This window comes from Prosopis cineraria, unplaced genomic scaffold (genome assembly GCF_029017545.1).
Source record: "Prosopis cineraria cultivar Desert tree isolate PC_DT_omini unplaced genomic scaffold, ASM2901754v1 PC107, whole genome shotgun sequence".
Classification (NCBI taxonomy): domain Eukaryota; kingdom Viridiplantae; phylum Streptophyta; class Magnoliopsida; order Fabales; family Fabaceae; genus Prosopis; species Prosopis cineraria.
The window spans coordinates 35,567-54,237 of NW_026555434.1; the positions used below are offsets into that span (position 1 = coordinate 35,567).

An 18,671-nucleotide genomic window follows, 5' to 3' on the forward strand; every position below is an offset into this window, starting at 1 on the left:
TTTAAAGACACAGAGTAAACAGGGCCATACCTTTCTTTATAATATATTAATTATATTAATATAATTTATTCTTATATCCATCTATTTAATACTCCATCCATTCAAAAATATAAGGTATTTTTAGTCTTTCGAGGTATACTCATTATCTTTTTTTTTAAAAGTGCCCTTATTGATAGTGACTTTATTTTTATTATAGGGTGTTTAATAAGGGTAAATATGAAAAAATAGAGTTAGTTTGAAAGTAGAAAAAAACTTATTAGAGAGTGAGATTCAGTTAAAAATGCCTTACATTTTTCAATAGAGGGAGTAACTTTTATTTATATTCTATTTTTTTATTCTATTTTTGAAAAAGTAATTAACTTAGCACATCTCAACTAAAGTAGCAGAACAATGATTTGATGTTGTGCTTGACTTACCTGTTATTGTTACTCTTATAGTCTAGAGATCACTTGTAATTGCTATCATAATGTATAGTTGTGATTAATGTAATTCAATAATTAATTTTAAATTATTATAATTTATGTACTTGTGTTGTTTTGATTTTAAATTCAATAAATTATATGATTTAAAATTTTAATGAATGTTATTATTCAAATCTTTCTCCTACATTGCCTAATTTATCGGGATGGTGGAACGTTTTAGTCTAGTCTCGATTCCTAACAGGACGAGACGACTTTTAAAACAAGACAGGACACTGGACAAAAATTTAGTATTAGTTTTTTTTTTTTTTTGGCAGGATAGAGTGTCCCATCCGGTAAGCATCCCTAATCCCTGCCAACAATATTTATAAAAAAAAAACCTTGACATTAACGATTCAAATTAATTCAAAACTTCCTTCATGACATAAAAGTGGAAAGTAATTTCGTTTTCAAAGGACGGTGTTTGCAAAATAAAGTTATTCTAAAGGGCGCTTTTAAGATTTTTAACATGCATCATACAAAACAACACACACACTCGAACACCAACATTTTCTGTCTACTGATGACTCAGATCACACCTCCGAGCGATAATATAAAACATGTAGTCTCAATCAGCAGGGAACAGAACTACGAGTAAAAACAAAACAAGAACAGACATAACAAAAGTATGTGCAAGATCTCACTCAATAATTTTTATTTTAACTCTTTCCTAATTTCTATTTATTTCGATGCAAATTTGACTGTGACTGTAACTGGCGTGGTGGATGATACTCTCGTGAATGATCACTTGATCAGTACGTGCATGGATCTCCCATCCTTTGTTTACAAAAATCAAATGAATATTGTTTAATTTGGTGAAAAATGAAAAAAAAATTAATGTTGAATTTATTAAATGATAATTTCAAAGAACAAAATGACACTCATGTCTTACTGCTTGTAAGGATAACACCAATGATGATTATACCATAAAAATAACAATGATGAAAAAAAGAACAGAAAGAGAGTTAATTATGAGGGATCCTCTATTTTCGGTCACAAATTATTACAGAACAATAGGTTGTGAAAATGATAGCATTATAGGATTAATTTGTTTATATCTGCTAATTAAGTTTTTCTCTTCTGGTAGCGAACACTTGGGAATGTCTCATAATCCAAAACCTCTCAATCTCTTCAGCTTTCCGACCTGGAATCCTACCTGCTATCAGACTCCATCTGCTGACAAAATATTTCACTCCCAAAAATTAAACAAATAAAAAGAAAAGACAGAAAAATTAAAACTTGATAACTTTCTTTATCAACCTTTGATGCTGCTTCTGAATTCTACTTCATGGCCCTGGTGCTTTTCATGAATTATATTATATATAGAGGACTGTGTAGTGGTGCATACTTCGATGGCACTGTCTGTTTAATATATTAAAATAATCACAATCCTCCGTTTTTCTGTCCTAAATAGAATCACAATCAAACAATGTCGCGCGCGCCGTGGACAACAGAATCACCTGACCTTCTTTTTTTTTTTTTTTTAAATACAAGAACACGGAAAACTCGTGTTGGGATTGTATATAAGTGCAGAAGGCCAGGTTATATAGGAATGACACAACTAATTATGGCTGGAATTTTTTTTCTTTTCATTTCCTCTTGTCTTTAAACATAAGTAAAACATCTACAAGTATCCCACAGAGTAAAAATAAAAAATTAATTAATTAAAAATTGGATTACAAATATTGAAAAATATTGTGGAAAAAAGAAGAAATGGGAAAAGAAAGGCAATATCTATGTATTACAACATAATAACATTGATTTTTTTTTTGTTTTGATTTCAATATAATACATAATATTTTGAACTTTTATAATAATTTTTGAATATAAAATATCATATTTTGAAATGTATACAAAAAATCAAATAAAATATATTAAGTGTAATTTGGATTACATATACTTTTCGGAAAAGTTTTCTCCGTGTGTGTGTGTGTGTGTGAACACAATTAAGAATAGATCCACAAAGAGTGTAAGAAAGGACATGAAATGCCTTATTTAAAATTTATTTACGTAAAAACACGTACTTGATTTTTTTTTGTTTGGGGTAAAAAGAGTAGTAGGTATTATGGGATTTTCTGATATTTCCAGATGATATATACTCTACATATACTGCACGCTTTCTCATCAAAATATCTTGACATGTTTGGATCCCCAAATAATTGAAAAGGGTCCTTCGCTTCCCTTGGAAGAACAAGCAAAGGGGAAAATAGATTATCACAAAAGCAGTTTATTTGCAGTGGCCGTTGTTGATGCATATAACAAACATGGAACTGGTAAAGCATTTCAATATTGAAGATGGAACAAAACAAGCTTTAATTTACCTGTCTCCAACGAGGCTGTACATTCTGTGGATGAGATTTTCTTCTTCCTCCGACATGTTTATGAACTCCCACTCCACACTGCTCACCTCTGCAATTACATGCAACATATATACACCAACATAGGCTCACATATCAGCCAGCTTTAGCCTAAAACTAAAAAGTCTGCCATATATAGCTGCAGACCCAGAAAGGAGATCTTCTTCAAAAGCTATTTTTAACCTAAAAAAAAGTTCAAGTTATTGATGGAAAACTGTGATCACGGAAGTCTCTCAGATCTGGAACCTCAACGACACTGTAGAACTAGAAGGATGGAAAAACTGACCACCAGTTCAATAAAGAAATAAATAAAGCAGAACACCGTGAAATAACTGGAATTAACGGGACTGCAAAGGTCGCTCAGATCTGATTTAAGGATATATATAGTTCCCGAGCTGAGTTAAGGAAAATAAGGAAAGAAACTCAGAAATGAACAATGGACGATGAAGAGAACAAGAGATAGAATGAAGCAGACCTTCAGAGTCAGAGGTATTAGTAGTCTTGCGTTGCCTTGTACGTTGTTTGTCCATGGAACTTTCCAGAAATGGCTAGCCAGCTTAAGAGGAGAATTGATCAGAGGCTAGCGATTTAAAGAAGCAAATAACGGAGACCTTAACACAGGCTTTTCTCTATGGGCACCTTCGAGGGCATAAAACAACGGCGCATCCGATTCTTTCCCTGTTTCTTCTCGTCCACTTGGCAGAAATCTAGCCGTTGATTTCATCTGCTGTTATGGTAGCACCACGTTGGCACTCGGAAGTTTTCTTTTAAGAATTATGTACTGTTTCAGGTACTAATTGTCAGGCTATGCTTACTTATAACTTTCCAACCGCGTCACAGGCGAGTTTTATATTTTTCCCGATGGTGGACCTATATGCGACATCTTTACAAAGTTTACTCCTTCCAATTTATTTTATTGATCATTTTTTAAAAATAAAGTGATTTACTTTATAAATTATTAAATTAATAATGATATTTTATTTTAAATAAAATATCTAAAATGTCTAAATTATTCTTAAAAGATAAAAAAGAAAAAAAAATAATATTATATAATTTATTTACTTTTTGAAAGTTATGTTTGTAATTTTATTAAATTTTATTCTTTATATTTTTATTATATTAATATTAATGAGATTGATAAAAATAATTTATAAATAAAATCAGATGGAGTATAATGCAATACTATTTATTGAAGTTCGTGCATATTATGTCACAATAATAGTATGAAACTTGAAAGTACGCAAATTTAGTGAGGGAAAAAAGCAGGCACCAGAAAAAAAAAAACTGTAAGAAATAAAGTGGGGTTTGATAAAATAATGATTATGCGTTTTACATAGGAGAGTCTTTGACATGAACGGTTAGTGTGGCTTACCATACATGAGTTCTGTTGATGCTACAATATAGAGGTTAGTGTCAGTCCTCATCATTCCTATATGTACCATAAAACTTGCAGATGCTCTTTCACGGCCCTCTCATTATTATCCAAAAGCCTCCTCTATCTCTAGAGCTTTTCGTCCTGGAACTTGATTTTATCCCATCCCGGAGCAAGTTTAATTTTGCATATATACATGTGCATGGAAATAGGACACTGTGGTTGTGGGAATATAACTTAAAGATGTGCAAAACTTTTTATTATTTATTCAAACCAAAGATTTACAAAACTCTCACTTTCTTTCCTTTACTACGCATGTACGATAAGTCGGTTAATATATTTATTTCATAACTTCTGAATTTTTCTTCATTCTTCCATTTTTCACCGCCATTAGCCTGGTTCTCCATAATTTTAGACTTATCAGTTTTATTATTATTTTGTTTAATTAGTCGGTGACTCTTTAACATTGGAGGATTCCCGAACATAAAAAGAATGAACAAATAATTAAAGACAGAAAAATTAACAGATAATAAGGAAATAAAGAATATAAGGACAGAGAATCAATCGGATTGAGGGTACTCCGCGGACCCTCGAGCTTTTGTTAGGATATATCTAGTGGGCTATATTACAGATCTCGATGGTGCTTTGTTTTCAACAATGAATTCTACCTTGACTGGTAAATAAATATGAATAAGTAGGTTAAGAATATGGGTTAGACTTGGGAGGCCAACTCGTGAATTGACCTATTTTTTAAAAGATTAATTTTTAAAAAATTTGATGTCTTTTCATTGATGATTCAGAATGACTCAATAAATTTTATTGAATTTTTCATTAATGATTTTCTTGCAACATAAAAATTAATCAATTATTTATTTGTATACTCCCTTCATTTAAAAATATAAAATATTTTAATTAAATTTTACCTTTAATAAAATAATTACTTATTTTTTAATTAATTTTATCTTTTTATATTTATCCCTATTAAATACCTTATAATAAATATAAAGTCATTATCAATAAGGGCACTTTAAAAAAAAAACATTGATCACACTTCAAAAAATTAAAAATACTTTATATATTTAAATATATAACTCTTCAAAAAATATTTTATATTTTTGAACTATAGGAATATACGTTTCGTTGCCCATTCATTCACTCCCCTATTTTTTAATGATCACTCCCCATTCCTAATAGATAACTATGCTCAATATAATAAATTTTGCAAACAATTCTTTTAATTTCTCACATCAGGTTTAAAAAACCAATGAGCTAAAAAATAAACTTTATGATCTAGATTTAAATCCGAATCTATTTTTAAGTTATTATAACTGATTGACAAATGATATGCTATAAAACCAATACATTTAAATTTAGTTTACGGTTAAGTGTGTGTTTGGATTATAATTTTTTTTAATTAAAATTAGAAATCAACTGAGATTAAAAAAAAATTTATGACTATAATATAATTTGTATTTGAATACGTTTCTTTAAAAGTCATTGAATAACTTAAAATTTATTTGAATGATTTAATTTAAAAGCCTAAGATGTATAATGATAAAAATGAACACAAGCTTTCTTGTATATATTTTAATAAAAAATATTAAATTTTAAGTTATAATTTAAAAATAGAAGTTCATATACAATTTATTGTTTATAAATTATAAAACTCTAAAGTAAATTAACAAATTACAAAATATTAAATTATAAAAAATCCTAAAATAACCCTATGTGCATGCAGTAAAAAAGTCATTCTAGATCCAATGGCTGGAGTCTAGAAATATCCAAAAAATAGGAAAAAAAAAAAAAAATGAAAACAACTAAAATAAAAACCAGATAAAGAGTTTATTAAGTTAAAAAATATAGATAGTAGAGGCCAAAATTATTCAAAGAGTTTGAATGTCAACAGGAGTGGACAAGGGACATGAATGTAATTAACAAATGGTAGAAAAATGTAAATAGCATTAGATGCTGTCAAGATGGGACTTCACAACATTAGAAGCCAGAATTATTAGCTTTTGGTCTAACAAAGGTTTTAGGATGAAAGCTCTTTTCAAAATTTTTTAAACCAGATAAAAATATAATGAGCTTTTTAGACTTAAACTTCAGCCAGAATCCTTCAAACCCTAGTTAGAGTCCTATCCGAACATACTCTGAATCAATTTATGACGAGGCATGCAAAAAGCAAATGAATTTACGTACAATATTACTGTTACAAAACAGAAGTCTGAAAGCACGTTTACGCAAATCAATTTATGATCTGCTAATCATTTATCTTCCGCCTCCAAATACTCGGGGACACAATTTTACACACACACACAGGTTAGAGTTAGAGCCAACGTTTCTGTGGTATTTTCAGTAGTCAATTCTATATATCTTTTTTTTTTTTTTCCCTTCCAGCTAGGCTAGCTGAAGCTAGAAATGAGATGCACCTAGAGCTAGTAATCAATTCTATATATCTTCGATCTTCAGATTTGAGCACTATCAGCAGCTTGTCGCGCGTGTTCATATGTTCCATTCCATTTAACCTGACTATTATTATTATTATTATTATTATTATTATTATTATTATTAATTGTATAGATTGATAGCAGTGGCAGATTTAGGACTCATGACCAGTGGGGGCAAATTTTTTAAAATAAAATTTAATATAATTAATTTTTAAATAATAAATATTATCATCATAGACACATCTAGTTAGTCATGGTAATATAACTAATTTTATTAAGAAAATATGTTATCAAAATGATATATAAAAATTAAAATTATATAAGAATATATATAATTAAATAAACTATATACCATAAAATTTTAAATATAATAGCAAGATTTTTAAATTTATCCTAATTTAGTATTGTTCAGAATTCAATTCATAAAATTTAGTTTAATATTGTTACTCCTCTAATGATATATTTTCCATAAAAATAACATTACGACCAACCTATACAAATCATGTTTTGATATATTAATTATTTTTAAAAATTATAAATTTAAAATTACAATTTAAACATGTGCATGCAAAAAAATTGCTAAAAAATATAAAAAGTAAACTAACGTCTCAACAAAAAATAAACATAAAAATGGTAATATAACTCAAACATCCTTTCAACAGTATAGTAGGGTAAATAAAAAATATTTATAGAGCAAGAAGCAATGTAGAGGAAAAATATAAAATATTACCTGCTATGGAGATGAGTTGCCGTGGATGCACTTCACCTTTCTTATATTGTTTTCAATTTTCTGTTAATTTGATCTCTCACTGATTGTATATCTCCTCGCCCAGCCCCTTTTCTCCCCTTTTTTGTTTTCAGTCTTCATTTATCTTCGCTTCACAGTTCACCTATAATATCATCTTCGTCCAGTGGTGCAAGATCAGGGGAAGGGGGGCATATTTGAACCAAACTTGCTAGGTACATGCAACTTTAAAAGCTTCAGTGGGGGTAGTCGCCGACACTGAGGATAACGTAGGTCTGCCTTTGTTGATCTGCATTCATTAGAGGCATTATAATTATTGAAAGCATTTTTAATATTGAAGATGGAAGAAGCTAGCTAGCTGTAATATATACCCGTCTCGAACGAGTTTGTACATTCTGTAAATGAGATCTTCTTCTTCCTCTGACATGCTTATGAACTCCCACTCCATCCTGCTCACCTCTGGATTTGCACAAATTAAATACACAGTAACACAGATCAGCTTGGATGAGACTATAAGTGAGCAGAGCTACACAGAAAGGTAATCTCCGTCAAAAAAAATTAAAAACAAACTGTTTATAATAAACCTATAAGCTTAAGTTGATCATATACTAAAGCAATCTAATTAATAACTACTGCACCCAGAAACAGGCATCGATCACTGATATGATGTCTGGTGAAAAACACTGAAATAACGTGACCAACTCAGCTCTAGCATGTTGAAGTTTCTTAGATCTGGAACTTTAATCAAACAGTTATTACGAGATTTAGATTGGAGTCTGGATATATATGTATATTTAGAAGCTGTAATGTTATGAAAGAAAGAGATGAAATGAAGTTGACCTTGAGGGCAAATGCTAGTTGGCTTCCGTTTCTTTCTGCGCTGTTTGTCCATGGGCTCATATGTATGTTAAGCATTGATGGTTCTTGTACATAAAATAATCCATTAAATTTGGACGATTTAAATTAAAATCTGGGTGGCCCATCGTGCTCATCACCAAGATGGATCTGTTAGGAATGGGGGCACCATTCAAAAATAAGGAAGAGAACAAATATTAAAAAAAAGTAGTAATAATTATACATCTTAATTCAAAACCTAAAGATTTAAATTTACAAATCATTTTATTTTATCATATTATAAAACTTAACTTCATCTAATATGAGATTTTTCATATTCATTCAACTTCACTCACACTTAAACATCACATATTTAATTTTGTAATACGCGCGCGTACACACACACACATATATATTAAGTTTTTAGTTGTAGTTTTTACGAACTCTGACGCATCACAGATCAAGAGATGAATCCGAATTCATTCGACTGAAAATTTGATGCAGCGAAACAAGTCCTCCAGGACAAGAAAATAAATTTCTTTTTATTTTTAGCTTTTTTTTATTAGAATCCATGTCAAAAAGAAAATGTGATTTTTGTTGAGAATTATACTATATTATGTTTTTTTATTAGGTTCACTTTCAGGTTAATTTTTTGATTATATATAATTTAACCATTTTACAAAGAGATGTGGAAATGTTGTTGACAATTAACTTTTGAGAGTTTTTTTTTTTTGAATTATAAGATATTATCCAATAGTGAAAACCAACTCGATCGTCCGAATTTTTGTATGAATAAAAAGAAAAGAAGAGAAAAGAGCTTCAGAAAGAGCATTGAGGGAAGTGGATGGCATGAAATTATTTGGGAATCTGGATCTTTGCTTTTTAAAAAAGGTGACTGATTGTCCGTTGCTTGTGGATAAAGTTAAAAACCACTGCACATTTATTTTCAACAGCTATTTGTATTTCCTTTTTTCTTTTAAACTCTCCCTCTCTGGTTCTTGTCCCATTCCTAACAACCTTTCCTCCTTAACAGCCTGCTGCCAATTGTCTTTCAAGTAGGTGAAGTTTTTTGGTAGGCATGAAATTTCGGTCAGACAGGTTTTTATAATAGAAGTTTTCTACGAAATAAAAACCCCATACATGATAACAAATAATTGAAACGAAATTATAAGCACATTTTTGTAATGACTTAAATTTATTATAAGTCATTTTCAAAATTATTATTACTGCTATTTAGTATTTACTCGTACTGTTTGTCTGTTTCGCTGTTTTATAACATTGAAAAAAAACCAAAATTTGCTTAAGAAGCATTAAGTCTAAACTTATTTCCATATCTAACCATACAGTACTCCCACAATCCTTTTTATATAACGCACTCCCAGTCTTTTCATCAGAACTAAGGAAAGATTCATATAAATTCATTAATTTTGTCTAGAAATGAAAAAAGTTATTAACTTTTTGTTTATAGTTAAATTTAAAACACATGCCTTATAATGATTAAAAAAAGCCAAACAAAAATAGAGCAACAACACTGGAAAATTATAATAAATGCTTCCTTTGTTGCCTTGTCATAAGAATCAGGTGTTTTTTTTTAATAAAAAAAGGATTAATTGGAGGAAGTGTATATATATTGTTAAACTCATTATATCAGGTATATTTGAGACAGTCTATTTTACTAAAATAATTTAAACTATTTAGTTAGATATACCATAAACTTTATATCTTCTAATCTATTTTTTACCCCCAAAGACTAGGTCTATTCAATTTTTTCTTTTTCTTCCTCTCTTTCTTCCTTTTTAATCTCTTGTTATTTTCATCTTTCATTTGTTCATTCTTTTTCTCAATTTTTTTTATCTCTTGGCTCATAATATTATATTCAACTCATTATATTAACTATACTTGAGGATAATTTATTTTATTAAAATAATTTAAGTTATTTAGTTAGGCATATCCTAAACTTTATATATTTTTAATCTATTTTCTAATTGCTATATATGGGATTTCTTTATCTCTAATATGTGTGTGTGTATGTATATATAATGTTTTGGTGGGTAGTAAACCTGGATTAGGGTAATTAAGAAGATTAAAAGAAGATATGAACACTTCCTTTGAAACGTGGAGAAAATTACACTAAGGTGAAGCAGATATGTTTTCTCGTGGTAAAATTAGTTTTTTACAATTTTCAAATCAAAGACCATCGCATCACTTTGATTTTGACCAAAACTAACGTAAAAGCCAAGCATACACGAAGGTAATCTTCTTGTGTTTTTTTTTTTCAAGATTTATACTAATTATAATCTATTGAAGTGTAAAAATATTTGAGATATTGTTGGACGTTAAATATTAATACAATTTTTAATAAAAAATTAAATTTTGATTTGTTATATTATGAAAAATTAATTTTTCACTAGATCCTATATGTTGGCTGGTTATGTTATTAGGATTTATCCATGTTTTATAAAATCATGTGAAAATTTTATAAGCACTGTCGCAAACACTTTATAAGTTGTAAAACTTGTCAATCATGCCCCTCCAGAATCCCTCACAACTAACCAAAAAAAAAAAAAAACGCAGGCTTTTTAACCGAGAAAAAAGAAGTGCGGGGTGGTCAACCAGAACCTTCCGGTTCAATCTCGGATTCAAGAATGGCTGCAAGGTTACGTGGCATGCTGTCATTCGTCAGTCTGGCAACTGATCATGCGTCAAAATGACGTCGTTTAACGATGCACGGAATTTTCATCCCGCAACGGCACATGCATTGGATTCGGTTGCCTGTCCAATTTTTATTTTTGTAATGCTCATAAATATTTTTTTTATTAAAAATAATTTTATTTGAGATATGATATACACTAAATGTGGACATTTAAAAAAATATCAATTTTTATTAAGTATAATAAGTTAATAAAAAAATTATTTTTACTGCTATTTTTAAATTTCACACAACCTTTTAGAAAAAAAATATAGATTAATGACATAGAGTTCGCCATAGTTTTGCCAAAATTATAAATCTTCTTTCAATTGCCAAAACTTGCATATTTTTAAGAAAATATTAAATCACACAGATTTGTTCTAATTTTTACTTAAATCCTATTTTATTTTCCTAAAAACGTTTTAGATTGTAAAAATAAAAATGGTATACCTTTAACAATATTTAAAAAGAAAACATAAATATAAGCGCGTCATTTTTTCCGTATTTCAAAAGAGAGATGTATCTATGTTTTGAAACAAGAAAAGCGAGTAGGTCTGCTTCTAACTGCAGCTTCATTTTTCTGGTCGACGAATATAAGAGAAATTGAAAGATGAATGTATTAGTATTTCTAGCCAGCTACTTGCATCCACGAGCTTTATATGAATTTGGAACCGTCTGTTTCTATTAGCTCCATTTTCGTAGTGGATAATAAGTTTTTGTTATTTGGGTTTGTTAAAGACTTAAAGCTTGTTTTCGGCAAAAATAAAAAAAAGAGGACTTAAAAAGCTTGTTAGAATCAAGATAGATATCAGATTTAAAATATTCATAAAAATACTCCAATATTATTCAATAGCAAGACTCTTACATTGGTATTTGCTATCATGAATCATGATTAAACACATACTCCCTTCAGTCCTAGACATGTAGTTTATTTTTGGATTTTTGTTTGGTCTTATATATATATATATATATATCTATGCATATATGTATAAGGTTTCAACTCTCATTTTGTCTTTCTCTTGTATTAATTTTTTTCTTTTCCATAACACCCTTATTGGAGCATTTATATCTCTGCGTTGTTCTTACAGAAGTTTCACAAACTCTCTATAGAATAATTATAAATAACCAACTCATTTGCCTTTTTAAATTACTCCTTGCACTTGAGTCAGAAAATAGTTTTAATGTGCCAGCCATTTTTTTTTAGTTCCGCCGACTTGAGGCAGCAAACTTTTTCATCAATTTCACCAACAGCTTAATCATTAAATGAACAGTTATTATCCCATCTGCTCAATTTATATATGACTTCTTGAATTTGTTTTTCTCTTTTCAATAGATGCAAAGTTGAAATACTATCTCAATTTAAATTTATAAGATATGTTTAGATAAAATTATGCATACTAATTAAAAAAACTCATCAAATACATTTCATAACTTTATTTTTTTTAAAAATAAAAATATAAACTTTTAAAAATACCATTCATTTAACACTTTATCTATAAAAGCATGTCAAAAAAAGAGAATATAATGTGAAAAGTAATATTAAAAAACATATTATTAATGAAAATCATATTTCCATCAAAGTGTTTTATGTATATATATATTTGAGATTATAAATCTTTTTTAAAAGTGTCTTATAATTTAAGATGGATATAATATTTCAACTTTGCATCTATTAAAGATAGAGAAACAAAGCATTTGAGGAGTCATATAAAAAATTAAATTAGAATTAAATAAATATTTTAATAATCTGCTATGATTAAAATTGGAAAATATTAATTAGTAACTCCTCACATGATTTACTTCCTCTGTGTAATATTATAAGGTATTTCCTTTTCAAAATATCATGTTAAAAAATATAAGGTAGTTTGGATCTTTCAAGATGCAATCAATAAATTTTTTTTAAAAAATTCTTAATTAAGGTATAATTAATAATGTTTTTTAATTGAACCATCCTATTAAATAAAAATAAACGGAAAAAATCATGTAATTTTACAAATAATTTTCTGATTTATTGAGAATTTAATTCAATTAAAAATATTTTATAATATTAAAAAAGGGCATAATAAAAAAAAATTTAGAAGACGCCTTATGATAACTAACGAATGAGAATTTATTAGGCACGGGTATGGTAACATTATCCTCTCTTGCCCACATCGAGGTTAAAACTGTCTTTTCAGTTGGATTCAACATTTTCTTGAAAAAAGGTAACTACAGGTCAAGTGCCTCGAAATTTGTTTGGTTGGTTTGACCTTCGGTTCTTCGGCTTCGTTCCCACTAATGAGACCTTTGCGTATCGTCCTTTTCTAATTACAATTACAACTTATACAACTCACAATCACCATGCCCCCCCTTTTTTTTTTGGGCCAGAATCACTAGGCCGCTTTATTTCGTTTCTTTATAAGATGATGTGAAAACAATGTTAATGTGAACTTTATCTAAATGACGATAAGCATACTAGGATCAACCAACCTTATCTATTTTGGATCCTCTAACATTCCAACCTAACGTTGGGTATAAATATATCAACTTTATTGGAAGAAAAACTGTGCTATCAAGAGATGGATATATTTCTGTTTTTTTGGATAACCATGCCCAAATCCATCTACACAATTGAGTGAAAGTAGAGATAGAATTAATAATTTTTGTGCTGTCTATTATTATACTATATTTCTATCATTATCACTTAGAAATGTTCAAATTTAGTACTTTTCCAAATAGGATTATAATAATATTTTTAATGTCTATTATGACCTTACTATTATTATTAAATCGTACTTATTTTATTAATTTATTGAAATAAGAACATAATTACTTTTTTTTTTCATTCTTATATATTTTCATTTATTCTTGGTTTGGATCAGAAAATAGTAAGGGGAAAAACTGCTAAAAATAGTGTATAAAAAACTACTAAAAATAGTAAACTCCTTTCATTTTCCACGGCAAGTAGCATTAATTGTCTCCTAAACCTAAATTATTGAGCATATAGTGACTATTGAAAATATGATATACTTTTTCCATGTTGGTCCAATAAGAATTTAGATTATAATCTACAAAGCTGTGGATTTAAATCTTATTGTAAATGTGATGATTTTATTAGTAAATAATCTGCAAGTACTTCTCTTTGAGATTGAAAGCATCTTTTGATCCTGATGAATTATCGAGACTCAATTCACATAAACTTTTATTAATAAAAAAAATATATGCTCTCTCTAGTTAAAATATAAGCATCTTTTGATAATAAACTACATTGTCAATAAAATTCTTATTTTCATTAAAATATATATTATTTTCTTCTTTTTACTCTAGTTTTAGTACACGATGGATGAGAATAATGTTGTAAATTTATAGACACAAAAATTTAGATTAATAAATTCAAGTGACAAAATGAAAAAAAAAAAACTTTTATGAATATAAAGGTGGATTATACTTTGGAACAAGATTATCACAAAAAAATGTTTACATTTTAAATTGGAGGCAGTATTTTAAAAAAGAAAAAAGAAAGAAAAAGGTAAAGAGAGAGAAGCAGAGACAATGAAAGTCTCATTAAAGAGGCTGATTTTTGACAAACTCATTTTCACCTGGCCGCAATTCGTACTTAAAGCTCAGAAAGTATATAATCTGATCAAGGCGTTTTACACCCACGGAAAGATCTGCGTCAAATTTTCTCATTTTCTTTCAATCAATTCTTCTCTTCAACCTTGCTATTTCCGGGAAAAAAAACCATGGACAAACGCCGCAGAAAGCAAGCAAAAACTGAAAGCTCCTACGCTGAAGGTCAAGTTCTATCTCTTTCTATCACTGATTCATCCAATTCCGGGTTCTTTCGTTTTCCGTTAATCGCTTTCTTTTATTCTACTAGCCACACCTCTGACTTCCGTCTCAGACTCATCATCTGTTTGATTAAAGTTCTGAGAGAATTTTTGCATGTGGAGCGGGACCTGTCTCTGTTATTTTTGTCAGTTATTAGTCTTTATAGTTTCTCTCCTTGAAGACTCAACTGAATTTCAATAGATAGCTTAAATCTCTGGGTTTTATGATCGACAATTTCACTTCCCTGTCTTGGGTCGGATCATGTTAACCTCAGCTAATCTGTAGTGACTCGCTGATTTTGTTTGTGTGTGTGTGGCATTTAATTGCAGAGGTGAGCAGCATTGAATGGGAGTTCATAAACATGTCAGAACAAGAAGAAGATCTCATTCACAGAATGTACAAACTGGTGGGAGACAGGTACAGCTTTGCTTGTTCATACTTCAAAATGATTTCCAGTTTTGTGTGCATAATATAATAGCTACTGAAACATACATATTGCTTTGTGGGGTCAAATCACTGAATTTTCTTTGGACCGGCCGGTTTCTTTCTTTCTTTCTTTTCCCAAGCATTCTTTTTCGCCTCTGCTTGTTCCTCCGACTGGTTTTAAGCGGACACCATCATTCTCATTTCTCAAGGATCACACAAGCTTTACATCTGAATATTATGATGCAGTAAAACGGTATTACTGTGTGGAATAATCAGAACACTTCACTCTCAAAATTTCCTGTTAGTGATGGGAGTTGAATCTCTCTCCCTCTTTTGTTTTCGTTTTATGAATTGATCTCTCTAATTCAACTACAAATTCCTTTTGATGGCAGAGACTCTGATTGAAAGTGACATAGTTTTGATGTTTTAGGAAAACCATACTGAGTAGTTTTTATTCCTAGAGTTGCAGCATTCAAGATCTTCGTTGTTTTTTCATCAATGAATTAATATCTAGAGTTGTAGTCAGTTTTAGTCAAAGTTTTTACACTATTACCAAATATCATTACTATATCAGTGATTTCTCATTTCCAAGTGTATTTACTAATATTGACTATAATTCTACGCTGATCTGATTTTTGTTAATGAAAAAATTCCCAAGACCGTAACCCCATTTAATCACACCTTTAGACGCCAAAAGCAATATTTTTCTTATGTATATGAAAATTGTATGCTGGAAAACATAGACATGCAATATTTTTATCAATATCTCTGTCAATACAATTTACGTTTTTTTTAAAATAAAGGTTAAGAAAAATGACCTCCCATGTGTTGGTCTGGCACTTGAAGAATCAATAATAGGACCAAAAGAAACTAGGTGAACGTAAAGATGAAAATTTTGCATGTTTTCATGGGAATTTTACAAAACATGCATTATATTAGAATCCAAAGGCAGTGGTCCTGCTCCTCTGCATATCTAAAGCACGGTTATGGGCATTGTTTCAACATGAAGACGATAGAGTGTGCATTATTGAAAATGCTAATAAATTCTGCTTAAACGCATTGGACTATTCAACCTGTGAGGGACCAAGCCTGATAAGAAATAATAAAGCTCCTGTCTGGAGGTTTTTTTCTTTTCGTTTTTTAAGTGTATATTATTATATATGTTGGAGCATTTACTTGTGCATATAAACTTGTGTTTCTCAGATGGAGTCTGATAGCAGGTAGGATTCCAGGTCGGAAAGCTGAAGAGATTGAGAGGTTTTGGATTATGAGACATTCCCAAGCGTTCGCTACCAGAAGAGAACAGCTTACCAAATGTAAATCCTGATAATTAATTAATACCCTATTATTTTCTACCAAAAGCAAAAAAAAAAAAAAAAACAGTTTCCTTGATTTCTCAGCTCGTTTCATGTCCCTTTGCCATTTGGTAATCTACTTCAATATTTGGTTTATTTTTCTGTATTTTTTAAATTGATAAATTACAATTTACAAACATGAAATAAAACATTCAACTTTGCTATTGTCAACGTTTGCTTCATATACTATATTACTTTATAGTCTCAAGATTCTTTTCACTGCAATAGAAAAATTATTGCACATCTGGGCCATCAAATTAAATTTAAACTATTCAAATGTTATATTTTATTAAGAAAAAAGAATTAATTAATCTGAATATTTGAATATTGATTCAATATATATAACTTCAGGAAAAAGGAAGTCAAGACTGAAAAAAATAAAGTAGAGAAAAATCAACCATTGAGAGGTTGGGATTGAGCAGAAGGAGTTGGTTTCTTACAAGATAATAAATTAAAATTAAAAAATATAATATTTGATTTCTATAATTTCATCTGGCTTTATTTTTAATCTGGATATTTTTTCAATATTTTCATTTTTTATAGGAATTAAAAACACTGAAAAATAGAAACTATAGGAATCTAAAAAATAAAAGTCATCCAATCTTTCTAAAATTATAAGAACTAAAAATACTAAAAAAAATTATAAGGATTAAAAATAAAACTCAATAAAATTATAAGGATCAATAATTATATTTTTTTTATTATAATTATATGTCTAAATTTAATACCGATGAAGTATCTGTTGGTGATAAAAAAATATTAAAAAAACAAGTTAATTATTTTATTGTGCATATCTTGATCCACAACAAGTCAAGACCCAAGAGGATAATTTTTATGCCTTCACCCTAATAATTAATCCTGATACTAAATCCTGGATCTGAAACTTGAACCCCTAAATCCCGGCTGATGATATAACACACACACACACACAATTGGGCACTTTTTTGCACACACATATAATTGTACACTTTTTTGGGCCAAAAAAGTGCCCAAAAAGTGTAGAAATATATATGTACGCATTATAATAAGGGTGGGACCATGAGAGTATTATATGATATATTTCAGGAGGCCAGGGTATTAGTGATAATTAATGAGGATTAAAGTACACATAAAACGAAACGACGACATATAACGGACAAAATCTTCACGGGCACATAACAACAGGGACTTACTAAGTTCAATAATTATATTTGATGTCTCACCCCAGCATGATCAGCATGGGGTACGTACATTGTCCTTCAAAATCCGTTCCTAATTCCATTCAACATACACAAAATAATTCATCCGGCAGCTCTATTATTATATTGCCCATTGATGATTATGAATTTAACATTACTTCATTAAAGCTGATTGGACTTCTTTGAAATGACTTCTCATCTAATTAGACACGGACACATGGCCATTATTCTATCAAATAATTATGCTCCCCATGGCAGACCGGCGTCCTAATATCGTAACTAATCTACACATGGCAGATCGTTTGCTTCCAAATTACTCCTTTTACAAGTAATTTTTTAAAATAAATTTACATGCTAATAAAATTTTTATTTTTTAAATTTTAATTATCAATACACTTCATCGTTAGTAATAAATGAATTTATATAAGGATATAGGTTGACAAATACAATAGATAAAATAAAAATTATTTTACATATATTAAATTGTTTATATTTTGAATCAAAATTAATTGAAAGAAATTACTTACTCCTTCCGTTTAAAATATAAAGTATTTTGAACTGAATTTCACCGTTAATAAAGTATTTACCTACTTTTTAACTAACTCTATCTTTTCATAGTTATTTCTATTAAACACCTTACAATAAATATAAAGTCATTATCAATAAGGACACTTTAAAAAAAAACATTAATTACATCTCCAAAAATTAAAAATGCCTTACATTTTTAAATATTCAACTCCTCAAAAAATACCTTAAATTTTTAAAGGGAGGGAGTATATTTTAAACCAGAGAGAGTCTAAGATAATTTGAAATAAGACTACATATATCAATAAAGCTCAACAATGACATTAAAAAAAATTATTTTTAAAAATAAAAATGTAAACTTTTAAAAATATCTTTTATTTAAGATAATTTTAAATTTACATAATTAATTATTACATTACAAACATTTCAATTATCTTTCTTTTGGAAAATTATATTATAAATGAAATTTTATTTT

General features: G+C 29.0%; 2 protein-coding genes across 3 annotated transcripts; one reads left to right on the forward strand and one right to left on the reverse strand.

Annotated features, from left to right (window-relative positions):
• Positions 1–1,444: 1,444 nt before the first annotated feature.
• Positions 1,445–3,437, reverse strand: LOC129295404 (transcription factor TRY-like). Of its 2 annotated transcripts, none has more exons than XM_054933923.1 (3): positions 3,291–3,437; positions 2,780–2,867; positions 1,445–1,634 (listed from the first exon to the last, which is right to left on the reverse strand). In XM_054933923.1, exons 1-3 carry the CDS (start codon positions 3,343–3,345, stop codon positions 1,520–1,522), a joined length of 258 nt encoding a protein of 85 aa, XP_054789898.1. In that variant the 5' UTR covers positions 3,346–3,437; the 3' UTR covers positions 1,445–1,519. The 2 variants fall into 2 exon arrangements, with proteins under 2 accessions (XP_054789898.1, XP_054789899.1); XM_054933924.1 differs by having other exon boundaries at positions 1,445–1,631; positions 3,291–3,430.
• Positions 3,438–14,455: 11,018 nt separating this feature from the next.
• Positions 14,456–16,664, forward strand: LOC129295408 (transcription factor CPC-like). The gene is made up of 3 exons (XM_054933927.1): positions 14,456–14,676; positions 15,042–15,129; positions 16,342–16,664. Exons 1-3 carry the CDS (start codon positions 14,625–14,627, stop codon positions 16,463–16,465), a joined length of 264 nt encoding a protein of 87 aa, XP_054789902.1. The 5' UTR covers positions 14,456–14,624; the 3' UTR covers positions 16,466–16,664.
• Positions 16,665–18,671: the final 2,007 nt, after the last annotated feature.